At 36.4% G+C, this 22451-nt stretch overlaps 3 protein-coding genes across 4 annotated transcripts; 2 read left to right on the top strand and 1 right to left on the bottom strand.

Annotated features, from left to right (window-relative positions):
• The first annotated feature begins 718 nt into the window (after window positions 1–718).
• LOC135649429 (probable protein phosphatase 2C 33) lies at window positions 719–6239 on the top strand. The gene is made up of 5 exons (XM_065167755.1): window positions 719–1555; window positions 2741–3112; window positions 3272–3389; window positions 5327–5550; window positions 5708–6239. The coding sequence occupies exons 1-5, from the start codon at window positions 1328–1330 to the stop codon at window positions 6092–6094; spliced, it is 1329 nt and encodes a 442-aa protein (XP_065023827.1). The 5' UTR covers window positions 719–1327; the 3' UTR covers window positions 6095–6239.
• A 958-nt stretch (window positions 6240–7197) lies between these two features.
• LOC103996717 (poly(A)-specific ribonuclease PARN-like) lies at window positions 7198–11624 on the bottom strand. The gene is made up of 8 exons (XM_009417687.3): window positions 11263–11624; window positions 10236–10366; window positions 9973–10155; window positions 9769–9881; window positions 9282–9398; window positions 9079–9193; window positions 8792–9007; window positions 7198–8251 (listed from the first exon to the last, which is right to left on the bottom strand). Exons 1-8 carry the CDS (start codon window positions 11565–11567, stop codon window positions 7602–7604), a joined length of 1830 nt encoding a protein of 609 aa, XP_009415962.2. The 5' UTR covers window positions 11568–11624; the 3' UTR covers window positions 7198–7601.
• Window positions 11625–12061: 437 nt separating this feature from the next.
• On the top strand, window positions 12062–22406 carry LOC135650173 (adenylyltransferase and sulfurtransferase MOCS3-2-like). 2 transcript variants are annotated; one of them, XM_065169367.1, is made up of 12 exons: window positions 12062–12400; window positions 14161–14253; window positions 14516–14571; window positions 15256–15320; window positions 15436–15510; window positions 15618–15696; window positions 19188–19226; window positions 19333–19441; window positions 19600–19718; window positions 19900–20019; window positions 21789–21834; window positions 21919–22406. In XM_065169367.1, the coding sequence occupies exons 1-12, from the start codon at window positions 12124–12126 to the stop codon at window positions 22167–22169; spliced, it is 1329 nt and encodes a 442-aa protein (XP_065025439.1). In that variant the 5' UTR covers window positions 12062–12123; the 3' UTR covers window positions 22170–22406. The 2 variants fall into 2 exon arrangements, with proteins under 2 accessions (XP_065025439.1, XP_065025438.1); XM_065169366.1 differs by having other exon boundaries at window positions 21789–22406.
• The last annotated feature ends 45 nt before the right edge of the window (window positions 22407–22451 follow it).

Genomic DNA, 22451 nt, shown 5'->3' with positions numbered 1-22451 from the left:
ATTGGAAGATCATTTAATGTACATCTACTTGAATCTAGATTTCTCTTTTGTGTTTGACCCATTAAAAGAAATATATATCTTGTAAAATCTCCCATTTGCTAAGCAATTATGTGCTGAAAATTTGTTCATTGTTATATTATGGTATTTATTATCACACATTGATCTAACAATACATACATATCTATGCTTCCACTTTTATCTCCTCTTTTTTTACGTCTTCTCTTCCTAACATAAAACAGAGGTTTTTTTTTTTTTCCATTTCTATTCTTCAAAATGTTTGAATCTAAGTGTTGTAAGATTGGATCGAAAAAAACCTAAGAAATGGATCGTCCACATATTAGATTGAGATATTCTTTATTTTTTATTCATTATCCAAAAAAATATTTTTAATATAATATAAAAATTATATTTTATTTTAAAATCATCTAATATTTATATGATTTTAAATAATGTGAAACTAAATAATCTTATCAGTGCATCTTTAAAATAAAAAAGACCTGACGGAATCTTTATTCTCGTACTTTTCAATTAACGTGGGACTAAATAACTACAATAATTTACTATATCGAAACTTAGGACCTGATTTGGACATGGTTTGAATGCACTTCACATTCATGCTTTGCTTCGGTTTTCTAGCGCAGCCACGAAACCACAAGCCATACACTGACTTTTAGTAACATGGATTCACCGGAATCTATAAATAAGATCCATACTAGATTACGATTCGAGTATAAGATTCACTCGAATCTCATCCAAACCCACGATGCGATCGATGTCCGTAGGTAGAATCCCACGGGAAGCCTCAGCATGCGCATCGAACGAACGATACCTATATATGGTGGAACGTGGTGTACTCGATCGAACGGCGAACCTTATTAAGACGACGATACCAAGTCGCCAAGCTTGATCCGTTTGTTTCTCGTGTTCTTGTTGATGTTGTTGCGATCTCTTGCCACCCGGGTTGGACTCCCCGGAAGATTTAGTTTCCCCTTTTGTTCGCGGCATCCTAATCCGGACATGAAAACCTTCCCTGTCCTCCCCCCCTTGCTTTTGCTGAGCTGTTCGCGGGACATCTGGATCTGCTCGTGCATGTCGTCGATGATTTCTATGAGCGAGGAAGGGAAATGAATCTGATCTTTTGCGTCGACGACCATTTGAATTCTGGCGGCCTTCATCCGTCGCGTTTCTACATAAGTTGGACTGGACTCGGCTGCGTGCTTACCATCCGTTCGTGGAATTGCGGAGGAGATAGCGAAGAAGACATCGATCGGGTTCCGCTGTGCAGGCGGCCTGGAGTGCGTGCTGAGCTTTCGTGAAGACCCTGCGCATGGGTTCGTGCCTATCGACTGGCGGGTGCAGTACCCCGTCGTCCGTCTCATCGCCAACGTCGCCGAAATGGCCCGGGTCGAGGAGGCTGCGGAGATCCTCCGGGAGTGAGGAGCAGCTCCATAGGATCTCCGGGAGGTTGTTCTTGAACGGGGCCACCGACTGCGCTTCGCTCTTCACCCAGCAGGGGAAGAAGGGCATCAATCAGGACGCCATGATCGTTTGGGAGGTGATATTTGATGCTTCTCTCACCATCTTAATTTAGCCTGTAGAACAAGATATTTCATGGTTGATGGTAGATTGGCGTCTTGTTGCTCGTTTCATTCGAATGCTTTGTCGGGATGGAGTATTTGTGTCGATGTTAGGGATGACCTTTTACTTCTGCTCACATGACACCATCTTACTTTAGCCTGCAGAACAAAGTATTTCAAGATTGATAGTAGGTTGGCATCTTGTTGGTCCTTTCGCTCAACATGACACCACCTTTTACTTCTGCTCAAATGGTTTTTTTGGCTTTAAGTTGTTAGCTGCAGATTTATCTTCGATGTTAGGAATAACCTTTTACTTCTGCTTACATACTATTATGCTGCATTGCAGCAAATCTTACTTCATACTTCTTATCAATTGATCTGTGGATCTTTTATTTGGTTCTTAGTTTCACATTACTTTCATTCTTAACGTTCTTCTGGAACATTTGAGTCTTTTGCTGATACTCTTAGATTGGTAATAGATTATCTTGTTGATTTTTCTAATTAGCAAACTTGGAGTTTCTACTTTCATGAGGATGCTCTTCTGTTTGATGTTAATAGACAACATATTTTGCTTTGCGTCGATGCTTTCATGATGTATTGCATCGATTATTTTAAGCATACAACTGACACCCTGATTGTTATAATTACTCATTTTACTTTCTCTTTCATATTTGCATTGATTCTACATGTCATACTGCTATGAACCTTCTGATTAGTCTTATTAATGGTCTAAATTTATCATTCTCAAAGTCAGTAGTCTAAAATTCTTCTAATCTTGAGTTTTTTAGAAACGACTTCGACGAAAGCTTTGCATTTGAATAGAAGAGCTCCTATCTAAGATCTCCATTTTTCTTAATGTAACCTCCTATTATGCTTGCTTAATATTCATGCTCCAATTATTGGCACAAGTGTTCACATAATCAAGTCTTTAATATCTAATGTACTTTTTGGAATATCAAGAACCTACCAAAATATTTGAGCAATGGTCAATTCATATTTATGTCTACCACACCATATTTCTGGGAACTTATTAGTGCATATTAAACATGAAAATTACCTTATCACTTCCCATATCTGGTCTTTCTGCATTGTCTTCTTTCTAGGGTCTACTATCCATTGGCATGTCTAACAATTCTGAGAAATTTTTTATCTTCCATGTTCAGAATTTTGGTTCTAGAAATGATACTGTTTTTTGTGGAGTTTTTGATGGCCATGGTCCACTTGGCCATATGGTTGCAAAGAGAGTCAGAGATGTTCTCCCTCTAAAGCTAACCGACGATTGGAAATGTGGGGAATCTAGAGAATTCAGCGCAAGTAGTCCAGGAAACTCTGCTTCAGAACATTCAACTGCATCTCCCAAAGAGGAGATTAGAGATTCCACCAAGTTTGAAGAAAAAGATGAGCACTCTCAGAACCTCAAGATGCTAAAAGATTCATTGCTGAAGGCTTTTAGAAACATGGATAAAGAGCTGAAACAGAAACCTGGTTTTGATTGCTTTTCCAGTGGGTCGACAGCAGTAACTTTGATCAAGCAGGTTAAACATTACTCATTAACATCTTATAGTGTTCATATATTCTTTGAAGTTTGAAGCAAACACTTAAAGGTTTAAGACTAATGCTGGATTTTACATGGAACCATGCGGACAAGTCTGAGACTAATGGCCTGCTATTGTCTGAATGTTCTACTTCTGCAGGGTCAAGAACTTGTTATCGGACATGTTGGAGACTCGAGAGCTGTTCTTGGTACTAGAGATAAAAACAATTCATTGACCGCGGTGCAGTTGACTGTGGACCTAAAACCAAATCTTCCAAGTAATTACTTTCATTCCTTCTTCTTCAAGCTTTTGATTAGATATAAACATAGGCGTCCATTTTTTAGTGTCGTGTTAAATATGTCAATTGCAATCGTGTATGAGATTCACTCTCTCTTTGCAAATAAGCAGGTGCTTTTTATTTAGGCAGTTAGCATCTTAGCTATGTGGATAAGATTTCAAACATCTATTACTTCTATGTCTGACTGTCCTATGTGGTGGTACTGCTAAATAGTCCTACAGATGGCCTACCACACAGCAGTTTTTCTTCTTGTTTCAGGACTTCTGGGTCTTCATTGAGGATTTCTGTTAGAACTGTGGATTCTGGACTTTCTTATCTCCTTGTAAGAATTTTTGTCCTGCTATTATTAAGGTAGATTGATTGGAAAGAAATCATCATCACATTTTATAAATGTCTGAAGAACTTATCCTAGTCTCCTAGCTTACTACTATATTAGATAATGACCTGGTAAGAGAGAATTTTATGTAATACATTTTAAAAGCATTCTGGTTTTCAACATATTAGTCCCTCTGTCAACCCATTCATCATCGATGCAAGAATCTTCCAAATAACATCCAACTCTTTCCTCTTAATTGTTTCCAAACTGTACGAGTGGGTGAATAATTTGTGGCAAGTAATTGTAATGCATGAGACTGTATGAAGAGCCTCGGTGATTAACGGTTATTAGTTAGAGTTGGAACCATCGGGGAGCATGGAAGATAAACATAGATTCATGATAGGGATCAGGCTATATGAAGAGCATGGAAGATCTATTAATGAGAAAGTGATATCTTCAAGGGGATTCTTATGAAAATTCACCATGCTTATCCTTGACTATGTCAACTAGAGATTTGATCAAAAGCAGTTCTGTGGGTACAGATCGGATGTGAAATTTAAGCTTAAGATAACTAAGACAGACAGATGAGGAAGTTTCTCTGTATTTTCTAATTCTCTTAGAGGGTACAGATTTACTAGCTCCAAGCTGAAACGTCATCATATACTTCCATGATTCTGTCGATTCTAATTTTCACAACTCAAAAAGATTCGTGCAACATCTCAAAGAGGTCTACAATTGCGAGTTTATCCTTTGAATTTATAGACTTAAAAAAATTATAGTGTAAGGCATTATGTATTCACATATCCTTTTGCAACTCTTTTTGTTTGCATATATTGAGAAGTAAAAGGATGCATGGGTTCATGATAAACTTTTGATCTACGACATTTCTCATGTTATTATGTTCACTTCATATTTGACATTTGAAGTTAGTATAAGGACTTCAATGAAGCTCCTGGCCTCATTATAAGCTGAGATCACTGAGGTCAAATGAAGCAAAGCAAAACCGAAACAGAACCAATGTCATCTTTTAATTCTGCTAAACCAGATCTTTTCCTGACAAATGGGATCTCTTTTTAGCTGAACACTAAGATATCTCAACTGATACATTGTTTGTGGTTGCTCAAGTCAGTTTTCATTTCACAGTTTATTTGGTAATCCGAAGAATATAATCTGTTTTTTCAGACATTTCCTTGGGGTACCAGAAAAGCTAGCAAAATGGCTTGAGGACTCTCTAGAAATCAGTAGTTTGTGCAAATCATACAAAATGTCAAAGTATGACAGTACTTCCCAGTTCCCACAATGTGGAATGTTGGGTCTAAGATCTCTTACTTGGTTGTGTTTTCTTCCCCATGGTTCTTTCTAAATCTGTTTTTCAATATTTTCAATCTCATCTTCTTTAAAAACCATCACGCAGCTTTTGTTTATTGCTTTAACTTAATATTGGAGTAATTAAAACTTCATTTTAATGACATACGTTGAGGTTTTAAAATTACTTTTTAAGCACGCAAGCTTCCTGAAGAGTGCTTTATCGATTTTCTTGTGGACTATAGATTATTCATTTATTCCTTAGACATTTAATGATGAACTTGAATCACAACAGGTGAAGCAGAAAGAATAAGGCAGTGTAGTGGCAGAGTTTTTGCTCTTAGGACTGAGCCTGATGTGTTACGTGTTTGGCTGCCTAATGGTGACTCTCCGGGCTTGGCTATGACACGAGCTTTTGGAGATTTTTGTCTAAAGGATTTTGGTTTGATTTCTGTACCTGAGATTTCGTGTAGGCGACTCACAGATAGAGACGAGTTCATCATCTTGGCTTCGGACGGGGTGAGATGAGAAAAAAATTCTATTTTGGTCTTTATGCTGCCTATATCTCGCTAGTTACCTCAAACTTGATCACAATGTTAGCCAACAATTTTCCCTTTAGCGTTAGATGTTTGATTCTGTTTACGGTACTGTTAACTCTGCTAGCTAAATCTAACAGGTCTGGGATGTGCTATCCAACAAAGAAGTGGTAGACATTGTGGCCTCTGCTCCAGCTCGGTCCTCTGCTGCTAGTTGTCTCGTCCAGTCAGCAGTCAACGCCTGGAGGCTTAAATACCCAACTTCCAGAATTGATGACTGTGCTGTAGTATGCCTCTTCCTCAATGCCGAGGCATCTAACATTTCCTCCATTGGAACGAGATCATCAAATGCGACCAATGCTGGCTGCTACGAGCAAGAGGCCACCAGTTCAAAATCATTGGCCTGTCTTAGCACAGTTTCTAGCAATGAAACTCTACAATACGTGATAGGAGAAGGCCCCAACGGCAATTGCCAGGATCTAAGTCCAGTGGATATCCATCCTGACAACAACATCGCCATAATGTAATGTTTTGTTGCAGGGAACAAGCAGCCAACAAACGCCAAGAGTAAAAAAGATTCTCGAGCTATTGTTTTCATGGGAAGAACAGCACCAGTTTTATTAGTGTGTACAGATGTTCATTCTCTCTCTGCAAATTTGTTTTTAGTCCCAACTTAGTATGAGTTAATGTAATCCATGTATATACTATTAGTATGAGTTAATGTAATCAATGCTATTTTTTCTTTTCATAATTTGGCCTGCCTAGTCGAATTCTAACTCTTGATTCTCTTCGAGGATTTGCAATCAGGGGAGGGTTATGTTAAAAAGTTAATAAATGGAAGATTCGGTTGATAAGATTCAAGTAGGCAAAGAAAAGAATTGATCACTAGAACAGAAGTATATCATGTTATAGATTTCAGGTGTAAAGACTGCACAGCCTACAATACAATCCCTTCGCTGCATTAACTTGGAAAATTTTAGCACCATCTAATCCAAGATATAAACTAACAAAATACTCGTTCAAACTTTGAGGCACAAAGATCATATCCATCTTTCATGCATTCACTGACTAAACATGATTTTATTGGCACCTATGCCAAGATTATCATGTATTATGACCAGGACTCCAATCGTGAGAATGATCTCTTTGTTTGTAGATAAAATTGTTTGTGTGTTGATATCCCACATTGACTGGAGCTTGATGCAATGGTATTCTCACAACTGAGAATTGCATCACTACTATCCTGCTCTTGACAAGACAATGTATAATCCTAAGTTGAAAGACCTTCACAATTATTAATTTACAAAAGCAAGAGCATCCTTACAATGGAGAATCAGTAACATTCAATTAATACAAAGGGACCATTTAATCTAAGTACAAACATTGCGGAAAGAAGCGAATTCATCCCATTATAATGTGCAGGGTAATAACTCGTATCTTTCTCGCTGGGTTTATAAAAATCTAAGAACATGAAGTGGATTACCTTAACAACTTGCCATGCTTCACCAAGAGGCACTGGAGATAGAACTGCAGTTTTATGCTTGAATGTATTCCATCATTAAGACAAAACCAAAACTCTCCAGTTGAATCTGGATAAAAAAGTAACAAAGGAGGCATATACTTCTTTAAGTAACAAACCCAAAATGAATAATCATCATTTTATGCTGAACAAGTACATGATTCTTACTAGGAAACAGTATGACTTTTGGTAATCGGATGATCAACTATTAATCTGAATTTTCTACAAAACTTTGAAGATGATGCTACAATGAAATGCACATTTACAAATGCCTAAATTACCTAAAATTTCATTTTGGTGTTATAAAGCATCACTTGGTCAAAATTTTGTAAGTAAATCAACGTACAGAAGCTAGGCATTCCACAATGGTATGGGCTTCAACACCGATAAGGGAAACCATGAAGTTTCTCTGCAAAGTTGGTTTTACTATCTCATAATTCCTTTCTGTATTGGTGATTTGTTCTTTGCTTGGATATCTCAAAACCAAACTCAAGTCCGACGATAAGATAATTTTCCTAGAGATCACTTAGATCAATTGTTGACTCACTTCTCCAGTAAACCTCAGATGAATCTTTCTCGGAAGATGCTGACAGACTATTGGTTGACCCGGACAGTATATTCTCCAAGGAATCAGCCAAGTATGCCTCCCAAAGACCGGACATGCAAACCTTTCGATAAGCGTCATACCCTGCTGCTCTCAGCCCTGATGTCTTCGTTGACAAAGCATCAGAACAAAACTTTCCTGATCCCATTTCCATCAGTAAAGCCTCAGCCAAACCTGATCTGGAAAAGACAACAGCTGCACAAGTCTCATCCATCAACTGTAACTCGAAATCTTCTGTGAACACCTCATGAATTTGTTGTAGCTCACGTTTTAGCTCCTTAGAAGAAATCAAATGACTAAATCCCCACAAAAACACTAAGTTACCAGTGCTCGATTTCTTGGCATGTTCCATCAGATAATTAAGCTCATCATCAGGTTCCTGTAGGCTAGTGCATATGGGATAAAAGATATTTGAATAATCTTCAATGGGCATGATGTTCTGTCCTTGAGGAAGTTGACCATCAGGATTCAGTTTTAGTAATGCACTGAGTGCTGCAAATAAATAAGTTATTTGCAGAACATTATTTCCATGAATGGCCTTGTTGCTCTTTTCTTCAGCGGCTGGAGTTAAAAAGGAAAAAAAAATCATATTCTGAGCTCAGAAATCAAACAAATAAGATCATCACAAAATGTAATATGACTAAAGTGAACTATGCAGGAGAAGTGAGCTTATGTCAAGCAAGACAGGTGTTTTTCCCCCAAAAACACAAATCTATTGAGATTTCAAAATTCTATAAAGGATCTGTGCAGATTATTATGGAAAAAAAAGTCTACCTTGTGCTTGTGCTGGGGGAGGAGATTCTTCCCACAAAAAAGTAGATTTTTCTATCCTAACTCTTATGGCAGCCCAATTGATTGTTTTTACATTCACAAAAACTGTGCATTATAGAAAAGAAATACAATTGTGCTAAAAGTAGTTTGATGTCAACAATAATGTGACAGATGGTGATTCAAGCTTATAACATGAAATTGGTGAAGGAATCAATCTGACTAAGAAACACAAGTCATCCATAAATTTCTGTTGCTTATGTAGGATAACAAAGATATACAGAATTATTTTATGTGACAGGAGAAAAAGACACCTGCCAATAAGACAAATACCTTTTGGAGGGAGTTCGATATCAATAGGCATAAAGAATTGCCTCTTCAAGTAACTAAGAGTGGCAGGTAGATTCTTTGCTTTTCTCAAAGGGCCAATTTCCTTAGACAGATGGTTGATATCAATTATGTTAGTGAATACCAACCTCAAGGAGCACATAAATTCAAAGAGAGTTGGGGGCAAAGGGGCAATGAACTTTGAGTGAATAAATGTGAAATCTGCAAACAATGCAATTAATATTAGCAGATTAGATAAAAGAAAAAGGTGGGTAGGGTAATTTGAAAATCACCATGTAGACAGTTATAACCAATGACTGGTTTATTGGAAGAGGAAATCACATCAATCACTTCCCGGAATCCCCGAACTCTCAGGTTCTGCTCATTTTCAAGATTTTGAATCTCGGTCTAAAACAGAAAGTAAGAATGTGGTGAACTACAAATCCAGACATAACAGATGCAATAAAAATGATATATCATGTATTTGAGAAACAACCATGAGAAGATTTTTATCCTCCTCTGAGCTAGTCAGCACTATACGTACAGCCTTAGGTCCTCCAGATTTGTCTGGAACAACCAGAGGTACAATGTTATCATGAATATGACTGACAGTCTGCAACCAAAAAAAGAAAACATAAATGGAAGTTTAGAAGTACCACCGTTCTCCAAAAACATGGATCTCTCAACTTAAATGAATTCCCTGTCTCTTTGAAGACAGAGGCAAAGGATGATCAAGCATTAATCCACATTGATCACCATAGCACTATGTTTTATCAACTCCATATGAGTTGCTATTAGCTAATTTCAGGTCTTAGTTCTAATTTTTCTTTTAAGCTAGATAGTCTGGATCTGGAAGCACTTCCCGAACTGCTATTACATTAAAAGATCCAAAGAAATTAAACCAGTTGTTCTTGGCAGCAATATTAGACAATTGAGTGGAAATACGCCTAAACTAATCCTAAATTCAGTAAAAAAGATCGCACCTGCAGAGCCAACTGAACTTGACGATCACTGCAGACACTGATGCTCATGGAAGGCCTCGAACCATATAGTTCAGTACCTGAGATGAGCTTTCGCAGGGACTTGATCAAATCCTCTATGTGATATTCCAAGACAATAAACACAGTAAGAAGCCACTCAAGTTAGCAGAAAAAACAAAAAACCTCATGCTTCACTGCTGAACCAACCATCAATTGTGTTACTCGATTCTTTACAAACATTCCACCAGTGCACAACTCTTGACTTAATTCTGGACATAAAAATTGAATCAGCAACTGAGAGGCTTGAAAACGATGATACTGGTTGTATTTGAGGGATGGGATTTCTTTCCTTGACAATAGATTCTTGTACTCGGGATAAGTATGAAATCCCTGCCAAAGGAATTGTGTGCTGAATCTAATCATATTTAAGGACATTTCTTATGCTAAATCTATCATTCACACTAACTTACCATCATATATGCAGGCATTAAAATCAAAACCTTCTTGAGCCATAGACGTCAGGAATGAAGTTTGACATGAGAAGGAATAGGAAGGTGCAACCAAATTTATTTCATCCCTAGGAAATAAGTGAAAGTTGTACCTGTAACCAGGTAGCACAATGTTATTAAACATCAAAGCTACGATACTGAAAACTGCACTAGCAAGAATAGAAGAAGCCCTGAGGTTACAATACAAGGCACAGAGACATAATTTAATTAATTCTCAATATGAGATTCAATTCTAAGTTTTGACGATAAAATAATTGCTTTTCCTACCAATTAGCTCCAAGTCCAAAGGGGCACAATACTCATTAATAAGAGGCTACAATGGATTATCTATAAGTATTTCTTAAATTTTTAGTCGATGTCATTGCATCTATAAACTTAAGCCAGTAGATGAGACATTATCTTGAAAGGCAAATGACTCAACCCAACATGTGAACGTGAATCAAGAATCAATTTTATAAGTGTGGTCTAGCTAATTTTGAGTATAGAACTTTCCACCTCAATATCATGTTAAATTCTTGATCAATGACATTGCATAAAGAAGCTTAAGCCACTAGATAAGACATGATCTACATATTTATATTCTTAAATAATCAATATTTAGATCATCTTCGCTCATTATTTCCTACAGCATTACAAAGGCTACCATACGCTATCCAATGCTGATGTAAATTGAATCGAAAGCCACGCAAAGCAGAAAAAAAAAAAAGAAAGATCAATTAACTTGTTCCTTTTGAGCAATTACAGTTAATACCAGCCCATAACATTAAAACAAACAAAAGAAAAAGAAAGGGATAGGAAACTAATGCTCTCCTAACTAAGGACTAAAAGAAATGAGTCATCTTTCGCCCACATCCCTATCCGATAATCAAGCACAACATAACATCAAAAAATTCTGATGTGAAACAAATGTTATATTACGAAGATAAGACCCGAAAGGAACGATAACTATTCCGGAATCCAAAATTTGGAATGGGAAGAGAGCACATACGGGTAAGCGAGGACTTTGTAACCTCGGAGGCGGAAGGGGCAGACGGCAAACTGGAGGATCTCGTACGACTCGGCCGCAAGCCTGGCCTTGAGGTAGGCGACCTCGGGGGTGTCGATGGGGAGGACGCGGTGCCACGGGTGGCGGCGGGAGGAGGCGACGGAGTCGCCGGTCTTGCGGCAGGAGATGGCGACGAAGTCGGCGCTGTCCACGTCGGTCCTGAGCTGCTGTAGGGCGGCGGCGAAGTTGGACTTCGTGACCTGCTTCACGGCGCCGGCCCACCACTGCTTCCCGCTGCCGGCGGCCATCCGTGTCTTCCTCGCTCCCCCCCTCCCCCCCTCCCTCTCATTATATAGTAGTGAGGGTGAGACGGAACAGAGGGAGGATGCAGTTTGTGTATGGGCTTATATTTGGGCTCCCCATTTCCCCGTTATGGCCTTTTTATGGCTTATGAAAGAATATATATAATTTAATTTTTCGACATAATTAATTTTGCTTCAAATAAGAGAATTATGAGTGTATTTGTCGAATGAGTGAACGCAAGGGTCAATCACGGTCAAAATCAGGTCAACCTTGATCCACGGTCACGAATCAGACATTAGTATCAATATCTTTCAGGGGTGATGTGGCATCTCGATCATGTAGGACCACGGAAGCATTCTCACAGGCGAGATCCACGCGTCAGGTTTCTGAGAACCCACGTCTCCTGTCAAACATTTGCATGGCTGCTTCGGCCCGGAACGATAAGGCCCAACCTTATATGGATATTTTAGAGGGAACCGAATCGAGGTCGTAACCCTTCTTGAATTGGAACGACCGCCGTTTCTTACTCCCCCGTGGAACGCTCTCCAGCAAGTCTTGGGGATGGACTCGAAAGAAATCGGCAGCGGGTCGTCCGGTGCGGACCTCCTCCGCGAGATCGAGAGGCTGAGGTCGGAGAAAGAGGAGCTCGAGAGCCGAATTCATCTCCTTGAGGCGCAAATCAAGCCTCGGGGTGCCGCGGAGAAGGACAAGAGCGGCAGTTGCAGTTTGAGCTCGCTTTCATGCTCTCAGATGAATGGCGCTACCATTAGCGGCTTGAGCCCGGAGATGATCCACAGATATAGTCGCCACCTCTTGCTTCCTGATTTCGGAGTCGAAGGTTCGTCGGTCATTTGGTTTAATTCTTTCTTCCATGCCAAGCTCTCTTTTTGATCACATTCTCCATTTGTTGCCTTAGAATTATATTCCTCAATTCTTTGCTTTAATTGATATGTTAGTTTTGTGGAAGTTCCTTCATACCTTTTAACAGCTTCTTCAACACAATTGCTTTCGTTTATTTGCATCATATGAAAATTGGAAAGTTCTCTATTGTCAGATGATAATCTTTGAAAATATTATTGATGTGAATCTGCCAACAGTAGCAACCTTCTGTTATATAGTTGATGCCATGTCAAATGCATTGCGTATTAAGGGATTTTGCAGTTCAAGTACACACTTAAGTAGTTTCCCCAAGTACGGGATTATTGTCAAATAATTCGTGCACGTGCCCACTGTTCTCTAGCAGTAATGGTAAGGTCTTTTCTTTCTCATTTAGAGTTAATTTATTATCTCAAAGATATTATAAAGAGAAATATATTATATTGTCAAACCAATGTTGGTTTCTGTCACAGGATTTATTGGTAAGGAAATACGTAATGCAACATTTAGTCTTTGTCTTCCTTAATAAGGAGAAAAAAAAAATGCTGAATTTATTCTTTAGTTGTTCAACCACAATAAGTGTTCGCAGTCAGCTGTTGTCGTCCAGTCAGTTTAACAGATCCAGTCACGAATTACAAGGAGTAGCAAGGTGGTTTACGTCAATTATAATGTCAAAAGACTTGCGAGTTCTAATAAGGAAGAACTGTTGTCTATGGCTTTAATATTATCTGGATAGAATGCCATTATAAGTTTTTCAAAATTAGCAGCTTCGTTAGAAATCTATGCTAGGGAGGCTTTTCCATACATTAGATGCAATTTTTGTTTGGAATTTACTGGACTCTGCAGTGGACAAAGCCACAGTGGAAATTTGCAACCTTCTTATTACGTTTTAATGCAGAAGGCTACATTTTCAGAAAAGTTCTTTGTCAGGAGGCATATTGCAGCTCTTTATTGTTTGGAAGAACTAGTGAAAGAGATGCTTGATTGTTTTCTGCTGAACTTTACCTCATTCTTGAATCTTGAGTACTTGTTTGATGCGAGTGTATATATCTTGTACCTTGTTGCTTGTACTTCTGTGATGTGGAGCTGGTGCAATTCAGATGTTGTATCTAATAAGTGTACTGAACCGGATGGTACTAATTTATGCTGATAATTATTAGGGGTACTGGTATTGGTTGGTAGTTAAGAGGCTTTGCTGTTTCATTTTGTAAGAGATAATATTATTGGTTTCTATCTGCTGCATCTGGTACTCTTATTAGTCAATTGTCACATTCAAAAAAGTTGTTTGCTTCTGGACTGCATATAGCAAGAACCTCATGATGTGCTTCCCTTTCTTGTTTGTAAGTCATGTTTTTATTCTGATTCCAATAATATTATACATGATAACAAGCCATTAATATAGTTTGCCAAAGTTCAAACTCAGATATGTCATTTTATGTATTTAATTTTGTTAAACATATACATTCTATGTTGACTCGTATGCAAGTAAATTTTTAGTTTAGGCATCTTATTATGTTTATATGTTTTCCGGTGTATATTAATATGTCCCAAATCTGAGTTAGTTCTAGGAAAGGACAATTCGAGGCCAATTCTACCCCTTAATTTATGGGTTTTCTTTATTTTATATTTAGTCATCGTTGTTGCTCTTGGTAGTTTTATAATTAGTAGCATACTTTGGCATCAAGTAAGATGTAGTGACCATTGTCAATCGGTATTATGCAGGGCAATTGAAACTCTCAAAGTCTTCGATATTGGTGGTTGGAGCTGGAGGTTTAGGATCACCTGTAGCTATGTACCTTGCTGCATGTGGTGTTGGTATTATTTTTTACTGTCTACGCTTGAAGTTCGCTTCACCTAAATTTACAACTTTATGTATCTCCTTCTGATTGCATGTAATTTTGGATCTGCATAAGGTATTTATAAAACAATAGTTAGCATACCATGATTATTCTTCTTTTTTATTGGCTACATATTGCCTCTAAATTTGTATGGACTTCTATGTGGCTTTTCAAGTAAGTCACGTATTTAACTATTATGGCTTATGTTTCATCCTTAGACTCTGTTATTCTTTTTGTAGGTTGCTTAGGCATTGTGGACAGTGACATTGTTGAGCTAAACAACCTACATCGACAGGTATGCAAATTGGTTTTTTCTTTCTCCTTTTATCTGTTCTTCCTAGTATCTCCTTTCTCTCTCTTATATAATTGATTATGGAAATACTATTTGGATTTTGACCATTTGCAAGATGTGTAAAATTTAGAGTTAATGGATAGGTTGACAAACTTGTGCTTCTTGTAAATTTTATTCATATGTGATATATAGATAGTTTGAGCAAGGATGGCTTAGAATCAACTATCTCATAATGTTGTTGCATTTATTCTTTATCTTAAAGGGAAAAAAGCATAGTTTTTGTTAAACAAAGAATTTAGTTGGATGTTCTAAGTTCTAACATGGTATTTAGTTTTGATGTGTAATAAAATGATGAGAAAGTGGAAATTTAATTTTCTTTCAGTGCTAAATTAACAATTGTAATAATTTTCTTAGTAATATGAATTCCTGCATCATGTTTGACATCTCTTCTCTCTAGAAGTTTTAGACTTTACCAATTGCATAATTAAAGAAAACATGAAACTTAAATTTTACCCATATAACACAACCTTCATCTCTAACAGCCAAAAAATGTCGTTTTACCTTGCTGAGGTCTTTATGATAAAACTTCCAAGTTCCAACACAATTTATTCTATACTGGTTCTCTTTATGGCTGGCTTCTTACTTTAGTGACTGAAAATTTTCTCATTCTTCCTGACACTGATTCAGATTATCCACACAGAAGCATATGTTGGGCAATCAAAAGTGAAATCAGCAGCTTCTTCTTGTCATGCGTATGTAGATATGCTTTTTTGCTTTGAATGAGTATAAGAAAGATTGCTTATTTGGTTGTTTTCTTTCTTGAATTATATGACAGGACTTTTATCTGATGTAATTGTTTGGTTCCAGAATTAATTCTTCTGTCAAGTTGGTTGAACATCGAGAAGCTTTGCAGGCAGTGAATGCTTTGGATATAGTCAGCAAGTATCCTTAATGAAGTCCGTAGATTTTCAGGACATCATTTATTTGTAGTGTTTCTTGCTAATGCAGCTAAACTATTTTGTTTTCCAAGACTACTGATATTGTTAAAGATATGACATTGTTGTTGATGCAACAGATAATCTCCCAAGTCGTTACATGATTAGTGATTGCTGTGTCTTGCTGGATAAGGTAATGCTTGGTCTTTGTAATTGACATATGTGAAATTGAAGTATATATGCAACCACCAAAGCTTCTGTGTTGGTTCAAGAAGTCTTTTTTGGATTTCATCACTATTTAAAGCTATGAAATTCTATTAGAGATACAGGATACTAGTACGGGACAGGGCAAATATGTTGATACATCATATCTTTTGAAAAAATAGAATACAAAATGACACATGTATCACAATTGGGATTGTTTTTAACAAAGCTCGGCAGTCAAATTTTAGTATTAGAATATATAATTAGATATAATGATAAATGATAATAAGTAATTGATTAGCATCTTAATCTATTCATTGTGAAGGAGTATTTCTTAGTAACATAAGTCTTGTACTAGGTAGTTTTTTGTCTTTTGTTTTTTCATCTCTTTTCAGGATTTTTCTCCTAAAACTCGATACATTCTGGTGTACTGCCAATTGGTAAACTGGTATGGACTGGTATAATACTGGTCTTAGTTTTGACTGGTACACTAGGTTCAGATCCATACGCTACAGCTACACAAAATTGTGAACCTTGATACAAATGATAAAACAAATTTCTAATATTTATCTGTCCACTCTACAATTAAAGCGTCAACACTCATGGAAAAAGGTCCTCTTAAGAGATATCTAGAGTAACACTGGTATCCTGAAAGTATATAGTTTTTATGTTAATTGTCCAAAACTTTAATACTTGAGAAAAGTATATGTCTTGTATCTAGGAAGCATACTCTCTCTCTCTCTCTCTCTCTCTCTCTCTCTATATATATATATATATATATATATATATATATGTATGTATATATATATATATATATGTATGTATATATATATATATATGTCTGTATATATATATATATATATGTATGTATATATATATATATATATGTATGTATATATATATATATATATATGTATGTATATATATATAGCACGAGTAATTTGAATTTTGATGTATCCATAATTCATAGCTGTAAAGTTTGTGAGTAGAAATTTGAAGTTTGAACACTCAGTATCTATGTTGGCTCTCAAATAGCAACACTTTTCACCAATTCTTAATAATCATAGAATTGTAGTCATGCCTGAGATTGGGATAACACTGTGAACATCAATGCCAAGTTCTAACCAATTGCACCACTTTTATACCTTGGGCACAAAGTCTGACCATACCAGGTAGGTCCTTCCATAAATTGTTTTGCATGAGAATTTTCTTATGCCATGCCAAATGGTATGCCAATTTACCTAGGGATCAACACCATATTAATTATATGAGATACCAATCCTTCACCAAGGTACAACATGCAGTATTCAAAAGGCAGTCTAGTGCACAAAGCTCTTGCCAATACAGGATCTAGAGGCTAATCGATTTGGCTCATGGAGTACATGGTTGCATATGGTGTTCATGTCAAAATAGTTGTAAATTGTAATTGTTTTGGTAAAATATCATTGACTAGTAAATTGTATGTGTATGATTAAGTTTAAACAATAAGTAGGTGAGCGCAGGCCATAATCATATTTGTCTAGGATGGCATCATATTCATACTCGTTTATATATCTGTTTAAGTAATTATAGAAAAATTGACAAATGACTAGGAAAGTAATAATGCCCATCACATTTGTGGCTTATGTATTGCTTGTGCAGTAGCTTATGTACTAACCCAGAAATAACAATACAATTTATTTAGTTGTCTAGTGAAATACTATTAACTAAAAAATCATAAGCATATGATTAACTTCTTGTCCGAGAGGATTTTGGTACGCGGACCACCTCTACTGGCGGTACTAGTGTTTTGACCCTGTATCGGGCAATACAGGGTCTGTACCAAGTGGTAATGATCGAAATCCGACCGTTACCAAGGCATATCGACTGGTATGCTCCGGATTTTGATTGTTACCGAGGTGTATCGGTCGGTACGCCCCGAATTTTGACTATTATCGAAGCGTACCATTCGGTACATCTCGGTATTTTTGGACCGTTACCTCTAGGTATTTTTGGAGGTTTTTCAACTCTTGTTGGGTGTATTGCTAGTACGCCCCGACGGTATGCACCCACCAATACGGACCGAAATTGAGAACCTTGGTTTAAACAATAAGTAGGTGAATATTAGGCCATGAACAAGTTTGTCTAGGATGGCTCTGTATTCATGCTCATTTCAAATACCTGTTTAATTAATTATGTATTAGGAATTGGCAAATTTCTAGGCAATTGTAAAGCATATCGTATTCTTTGTAATATGTGGGTATTGTGGCCATGTACCGAAGCAAAACAATGGGAATTTGGTAAGCATTTGCTTATTCATCAAATTAAATCAAAATAACCAAAACCGATAGTCTTTTGACTATAGTAGTAGTAGACTATAAAGATTAAGATCCTAAACTATCTGCCAATTGTATAACAAATTGCAGTAATATTTAATATTTATGTATTGTTAATCAAATCACGATATGCTCCATGATGTAGAATATATTGGTTTATGTGGTTATCGTTAATCAAATCATATTAGGTTTCAAATTAAGTAGGACTAAAACTGAATATATAAAATGTAATTCTAGTGATTCCAGGAATATATTAGAGAATATAGTTAAGTTGGATGGACAAGAAGTCTCTTTAAGTAAAAGTTTTAGGTATCTTGGATCAATTATTCAACAAGATGGAGAGATCGATGAAAATATTATTCATAGAGTAAAAATAGGATGGTTAAAATGATGAGAGGTGTCAGGAGTCTTATGTGATTATTGGATACCTTTGAGATTAAAAGATAAATTTTATAAGACAGTTGTGGGACCAATAATGTTTTACGGATCTTAGTGTTGGACAGTTAAGAAACAACATATACAAAAAGTTTGTATTGTTGATATGAGAATGTTGAGATGGATATCAAGAGTTACTAAGAAAGATAGAAAAATAAATATTTTTATTCGTGAACAATTAGGTATCGCTTCGATAGAGGATAAATTGGGAGAAAACCATTTAAGATGGTATGAACATGTGCTTAGGAAATATTCGAATATGGTAGTTAGAAGAGATGAAATTATTAATGTTAGTGGTACGAGGAGAAGTAGAGGAAGACATAAAAAGACTTTAATATAAATTATAAATAAATATTTAAGTACTCTGAACTTGACTAAACATATGACTCTTTACAAATCTTAATGGTGGCAAAAGATCCATGTAGCTAACCCTAAATAGTTATGACTTGTGCCTTTGTTGTTGTTGTTGTAGTATATTTTTTGTTGAATTTTATTTCTAAGCTTTCTAGAACTTGTGCATTGCATTTGTCTCACTAAAAGAAATGTTTCAGATTGTGTCAAAGAACCTATTTTGTATACAATCATAATAAGATTGTGGTCTCTATTCAACCGACAAGATTATGCATGTATAAGTTTGGCTCTTAGAATATCTGCAGGGTGGTATTGAACTCATTAGGTTAGTTTCTCTTGAGATCTGTTCTCCTGACTGGATTAATTCTCTTCTCTGCAGCCTCTTGTATCTGGGGCAGCACTAGGCTTGGAGGGACAGGTAAACTTGTCCGAAAATTTGGTTCCTTTTATTGCCATATATAAACCAATTTTGAGTTGAAAATTGTTCATTATTAATAGCTAAAAGTAACAACTTTGTTATGCAGCTTACTGTGTATAATTATAATGGAGGTCCATGTTATCGTTGCCTTTTTCCAACTCCACCACCTTCAGCAGCATGTCAAAGGTGTTCTGACAGTGGTGTTCTCGGGGTAGGTGAGTTGCCTATAGTCTAGTTTCATTTTTACTTGTTTGAAGATTGTGGAAGCTTATCTAATAAAATGAGAACTTCTTGATCAAATTTGAAGTATATTATATCATCAGTAATTTTGTTAAATTGCATATATTACAACATGTCATTATTGTCTGATTAGTTCCTGGGGTGATCGGATGTCTCCAAGCTCTGGAGGCTATTAAAGTTGCTAGTGCTGTTGGTGAACCTCTCTCTGGAAGAATGCTTCTTTTTGATGCATTATCTTCTCGAACTCGGACTGTATGTAACTTGATCCTTTCACTAAGGACTGTGTTCGTATCTATAAGCATTACCTTTGCCTTTTTTATGTAATTGTTTAAATCCTTTTGTGCAAAACATTGTTCTGTTCTCTTGATCTATTGTTAGGCATCTATAAATTTCATAAAATTACTTGAGTCTAAGATTCTGTACATTTTTATAGGTCAAGATTCGAGGAAGATCTCCAGCTTGTCTTATTTGTGGTGAAAATGCTGCATTTACTCGAGAAAAATTTCAAAGTTTTGATTATGAGAACTTCACACAATCTCCTATGTCTGATAAGGTAAGCTTGCTGCCTCGCACGATTTTCATAGTAAAATCTGATTCTTGTTTGGTCTAATTCTCTGAAGGCATAGACAACTCAATTTTGTGGTCAATAAAGTTACTTCTGGCTACTACACATGTTATCCTGTAGCTTAGCTATACCCTGAATAGTTTATATGCCACTAATTTCTGTTCTACAATGACTTCTGCAACTCATTATGAATTCAACAGCTATCATTTATGGTTGATTTTCCAAAACCCATTGTTGATCTGGTTGTGCGTGTCAATATGGCATTTGATGCAAGAAACAGATGTTTCCATAGGTTCCTACTGAGGTGCTAGGTTTCTCCCCTAGGTTAGGTTCTAGTTTCAGCAAAAAATATTTTATGAATATCTATTTAAGCAATATAAGATAATAGATTGTTGCATTTGCCCATGGCATTGAAAAGGTTGATAGCAAAAATATAATCCATAAGAGGCAGTTGGATTTGCATAATGAAGTCTTTCTAGATCTATATATATATATGAATATATGTAGACTTAACATCCTAAAATGAATATAAGAAGAATAACAAACTTAGATGAATGCTGGAGAAACCAAAGATGAAATCCGATTTTATGCAATATGAATATATATATATATAATTAACATTCCTAAAATGGTAATTATAAATATAACAAGCTTGGATGAATGCTACAAAAGATGAAATCAGATGCGCTAGAAGCAGCTCATACACTTTTGTTTGGTTCTGTATTTGAATTGTAGAAGTTATCCAAGTTTGATCACATCCAGCTTGACATCACTATTTACAGTCTAAGCCTCTGTGTTTGGAGTTCATAATAAACTCAAATAAACAAGTTGCTGGACTTAGTAAAGTAAAGCTAATAATCTGCAAAATTGATTCCAGCAGGAAATTGGATAGAAAGAAGAAGATAAGTAGAGGAGAAAGAATGAAAAATATAGGAAAAAGGATGACTTCCTTTCCAGCATAATGGTCCTAGTGTATGCTACTGTTACATTGACCAATAAAAAGAATCTCATGACTACTTTTCTCAATTATTTCTGCTGGATAGACTTTTTCGCTTCAGTTTCTCTTTCTTTCTTTAGAAAAAGAGGTTCTCTAGTTGGGACTGGGTTTATAAAACTTGAGCAGTACTTGAATTGTACAAACAAGACTAGTCCATTTTCCTTTACTAAAGTTAAATCATCAAACGATACTCTGATATCTAGATTGGCTAATTCTATAAATGCATAATCTTTTGTCGGACAAGTTGTTCCATAAACCTAAACTAAAACTGATTCATCGGAACACCTCGATCTGCCTATGCTGCTTCTTCTAGAGTAGCTGTGCCTAGTAGCTTTGTATATAACTATACACCGTAGCTTTGTATGAACAAGTATCTGTGTTGAATAGCTTATGAGCAAGTAGGTTTCAGAATGATGATAGAATAGTTATATCCTTGTACAACAAACCAAAAATATCCACTGGAGACCAAATCTATGTTGGAAATAATGCAGTATTTTCACACTACAGGATACTCGGTTCTTTTATCATATGATATGATTTCAAATTGACAGTATCAGTGCTGACCATTGTTGTTCAACTTATGTTGGGTTAGTTCTGTATCTGACATAGGTTGGCTTGTTCATCTCCAATTACAATTACTTAATGTTGCTCCCTAGATTACTATGTTACATTTTTTTCATTGATTTTTTTTTCAGTTGTGTACTCTTTGTGGCAACCAAAATGCCTAAGATTTTTTATCTGTAAATTTAATTGGATGCAGTCATCCGAGAAACTGAACCTGATTCCAGAAAGCTCTCGCATCACCGGTAAAGAATATAATGAAATTGTTAATACTGGTGAGCCACATGTACTGGTGGATGTAAGGCCAATACACCACTTCAAAATTGCAGCTATTCCCAAGTCGATGAACATTCCACTATCCAATTTGGAGGATAAGCTTTCAACCATCGATTCAGCTCTGAAGCAAGCAGCACAAGATTCTGGTAAGTGTGCTTCCCTGTTTGTGGTTTGTAGAAGAGGCAATGATTCCCAGAGAGCTGTTGACTACCTGAGCAAAAATGGTTTTCCTTCGGCCAAAGATATCGTCGGGGGGCTCCAATCTTGGTCTCAAGATGTTGACCACACATTTCCCTCTTACTAGGGAACTCGTGGAAGTTATGCTGCCAATCTAGATGATCTTTTGGTGTCATTACTTGGTTCCTGCTAAAGTGGACAACCTCAAGTGACACAAGTCAGATTGTAATGTGGTTAAATGTCGGGTAATTTATAAGTTTGTATGTTAATACTCATCTACTAGATTTTGTTTTTTTGGATGTGCACAAAAGCAAAGTGAATAGAAACTTGCGGAAAAAAAATACTTGGTTGCATGGCCACATAATTGCTCTTGGAAACTGATTGGAGCACGGAAAGACGCAAGTATATC

This window comes from Musa acuminata, chromosome BXJ3-9 (genome assembly GCF_036884655.1).
Source record: "Musa acuminata AAA Group cultivar baxijiao chromosome BXJ3-9, Cavendish_Baxijiao_AAA, whole genome shotgun sequence".
Classification (NCBI taxonomy): Eukaryota; Viridiplantae; Streptophyta; class Magnoliopsida; order Zingiberales; family Musaceae; genus Musa; species Musa acuminata.
This window is presented reverse-complemented; position numbering and strand designations above follow the sequence as displayed.

Bases quoted from the DNA above. Each gene is read 5' to 3' on its own strand.
- LOC103996717 (XM_009417687.3), bottom strand. From the start codon at position 11,567: ATGGCCGCCGGCAGCGGGAAGCAGTGGTGGGCCGGCGCCGTGAAGCAG. The intron at 10,367-11,262 runs GTATGTGCTCTC...ACCTGGTTACAG, and splicing joins TACAAAGTCCTCGCTTACCC to GTACAACTTTCACTTATTTC. The intron at 10,156-10,235 runs GTAAGTTAGTGT...TTCCTTTGGCAG, and splicing joins TAATGCCTGCATATATGATG to GGATTTCATACTTATCCCGA.
- LOC135649429 (XM_065167755.1), top strand. From the start codon at position 1,328: ATGGGTTCGTGCCTATCGACTGGCGGGTGCAGTACCCCGTCGTCCGTC. The intron at 1,556-2,740 runs GTGATATTTGAT...TTCCATGTTCAG, and splicing joins ACGCCATGATCGTTTGGGAG to AATTTTGGTTCTAGAAATGA. The intron at 3,390-5,326 runs GTAATTACTTTC...GAATCACAACAG, and splicing joins CCTAAAACCAAATCTTCCAA to GTGAAGCAGAAAGAATAAGG.
- LOC135650173 (XM_065169366.1), top strand. From the start codon at position 12,124: ATGGACTCGAAAGAAATCGGCAGCGGGTCGTCCGGTGCGGACCTCCTC. The intron at 19,227-19,332 runs GTAAACTTGTCC...TTTGTTATGCAG, and splicing joins CACTAGGCTTGGAGGGACAG to CTTACTGTGTATAATTATAA. The intron at 20,020-21,788 runs GTAAGCTTGCTG...AATTGGATGCAG, and splicing joins AATCTCCTATGTCTGATAAG to TCATCCGAGAAACTGAACCT.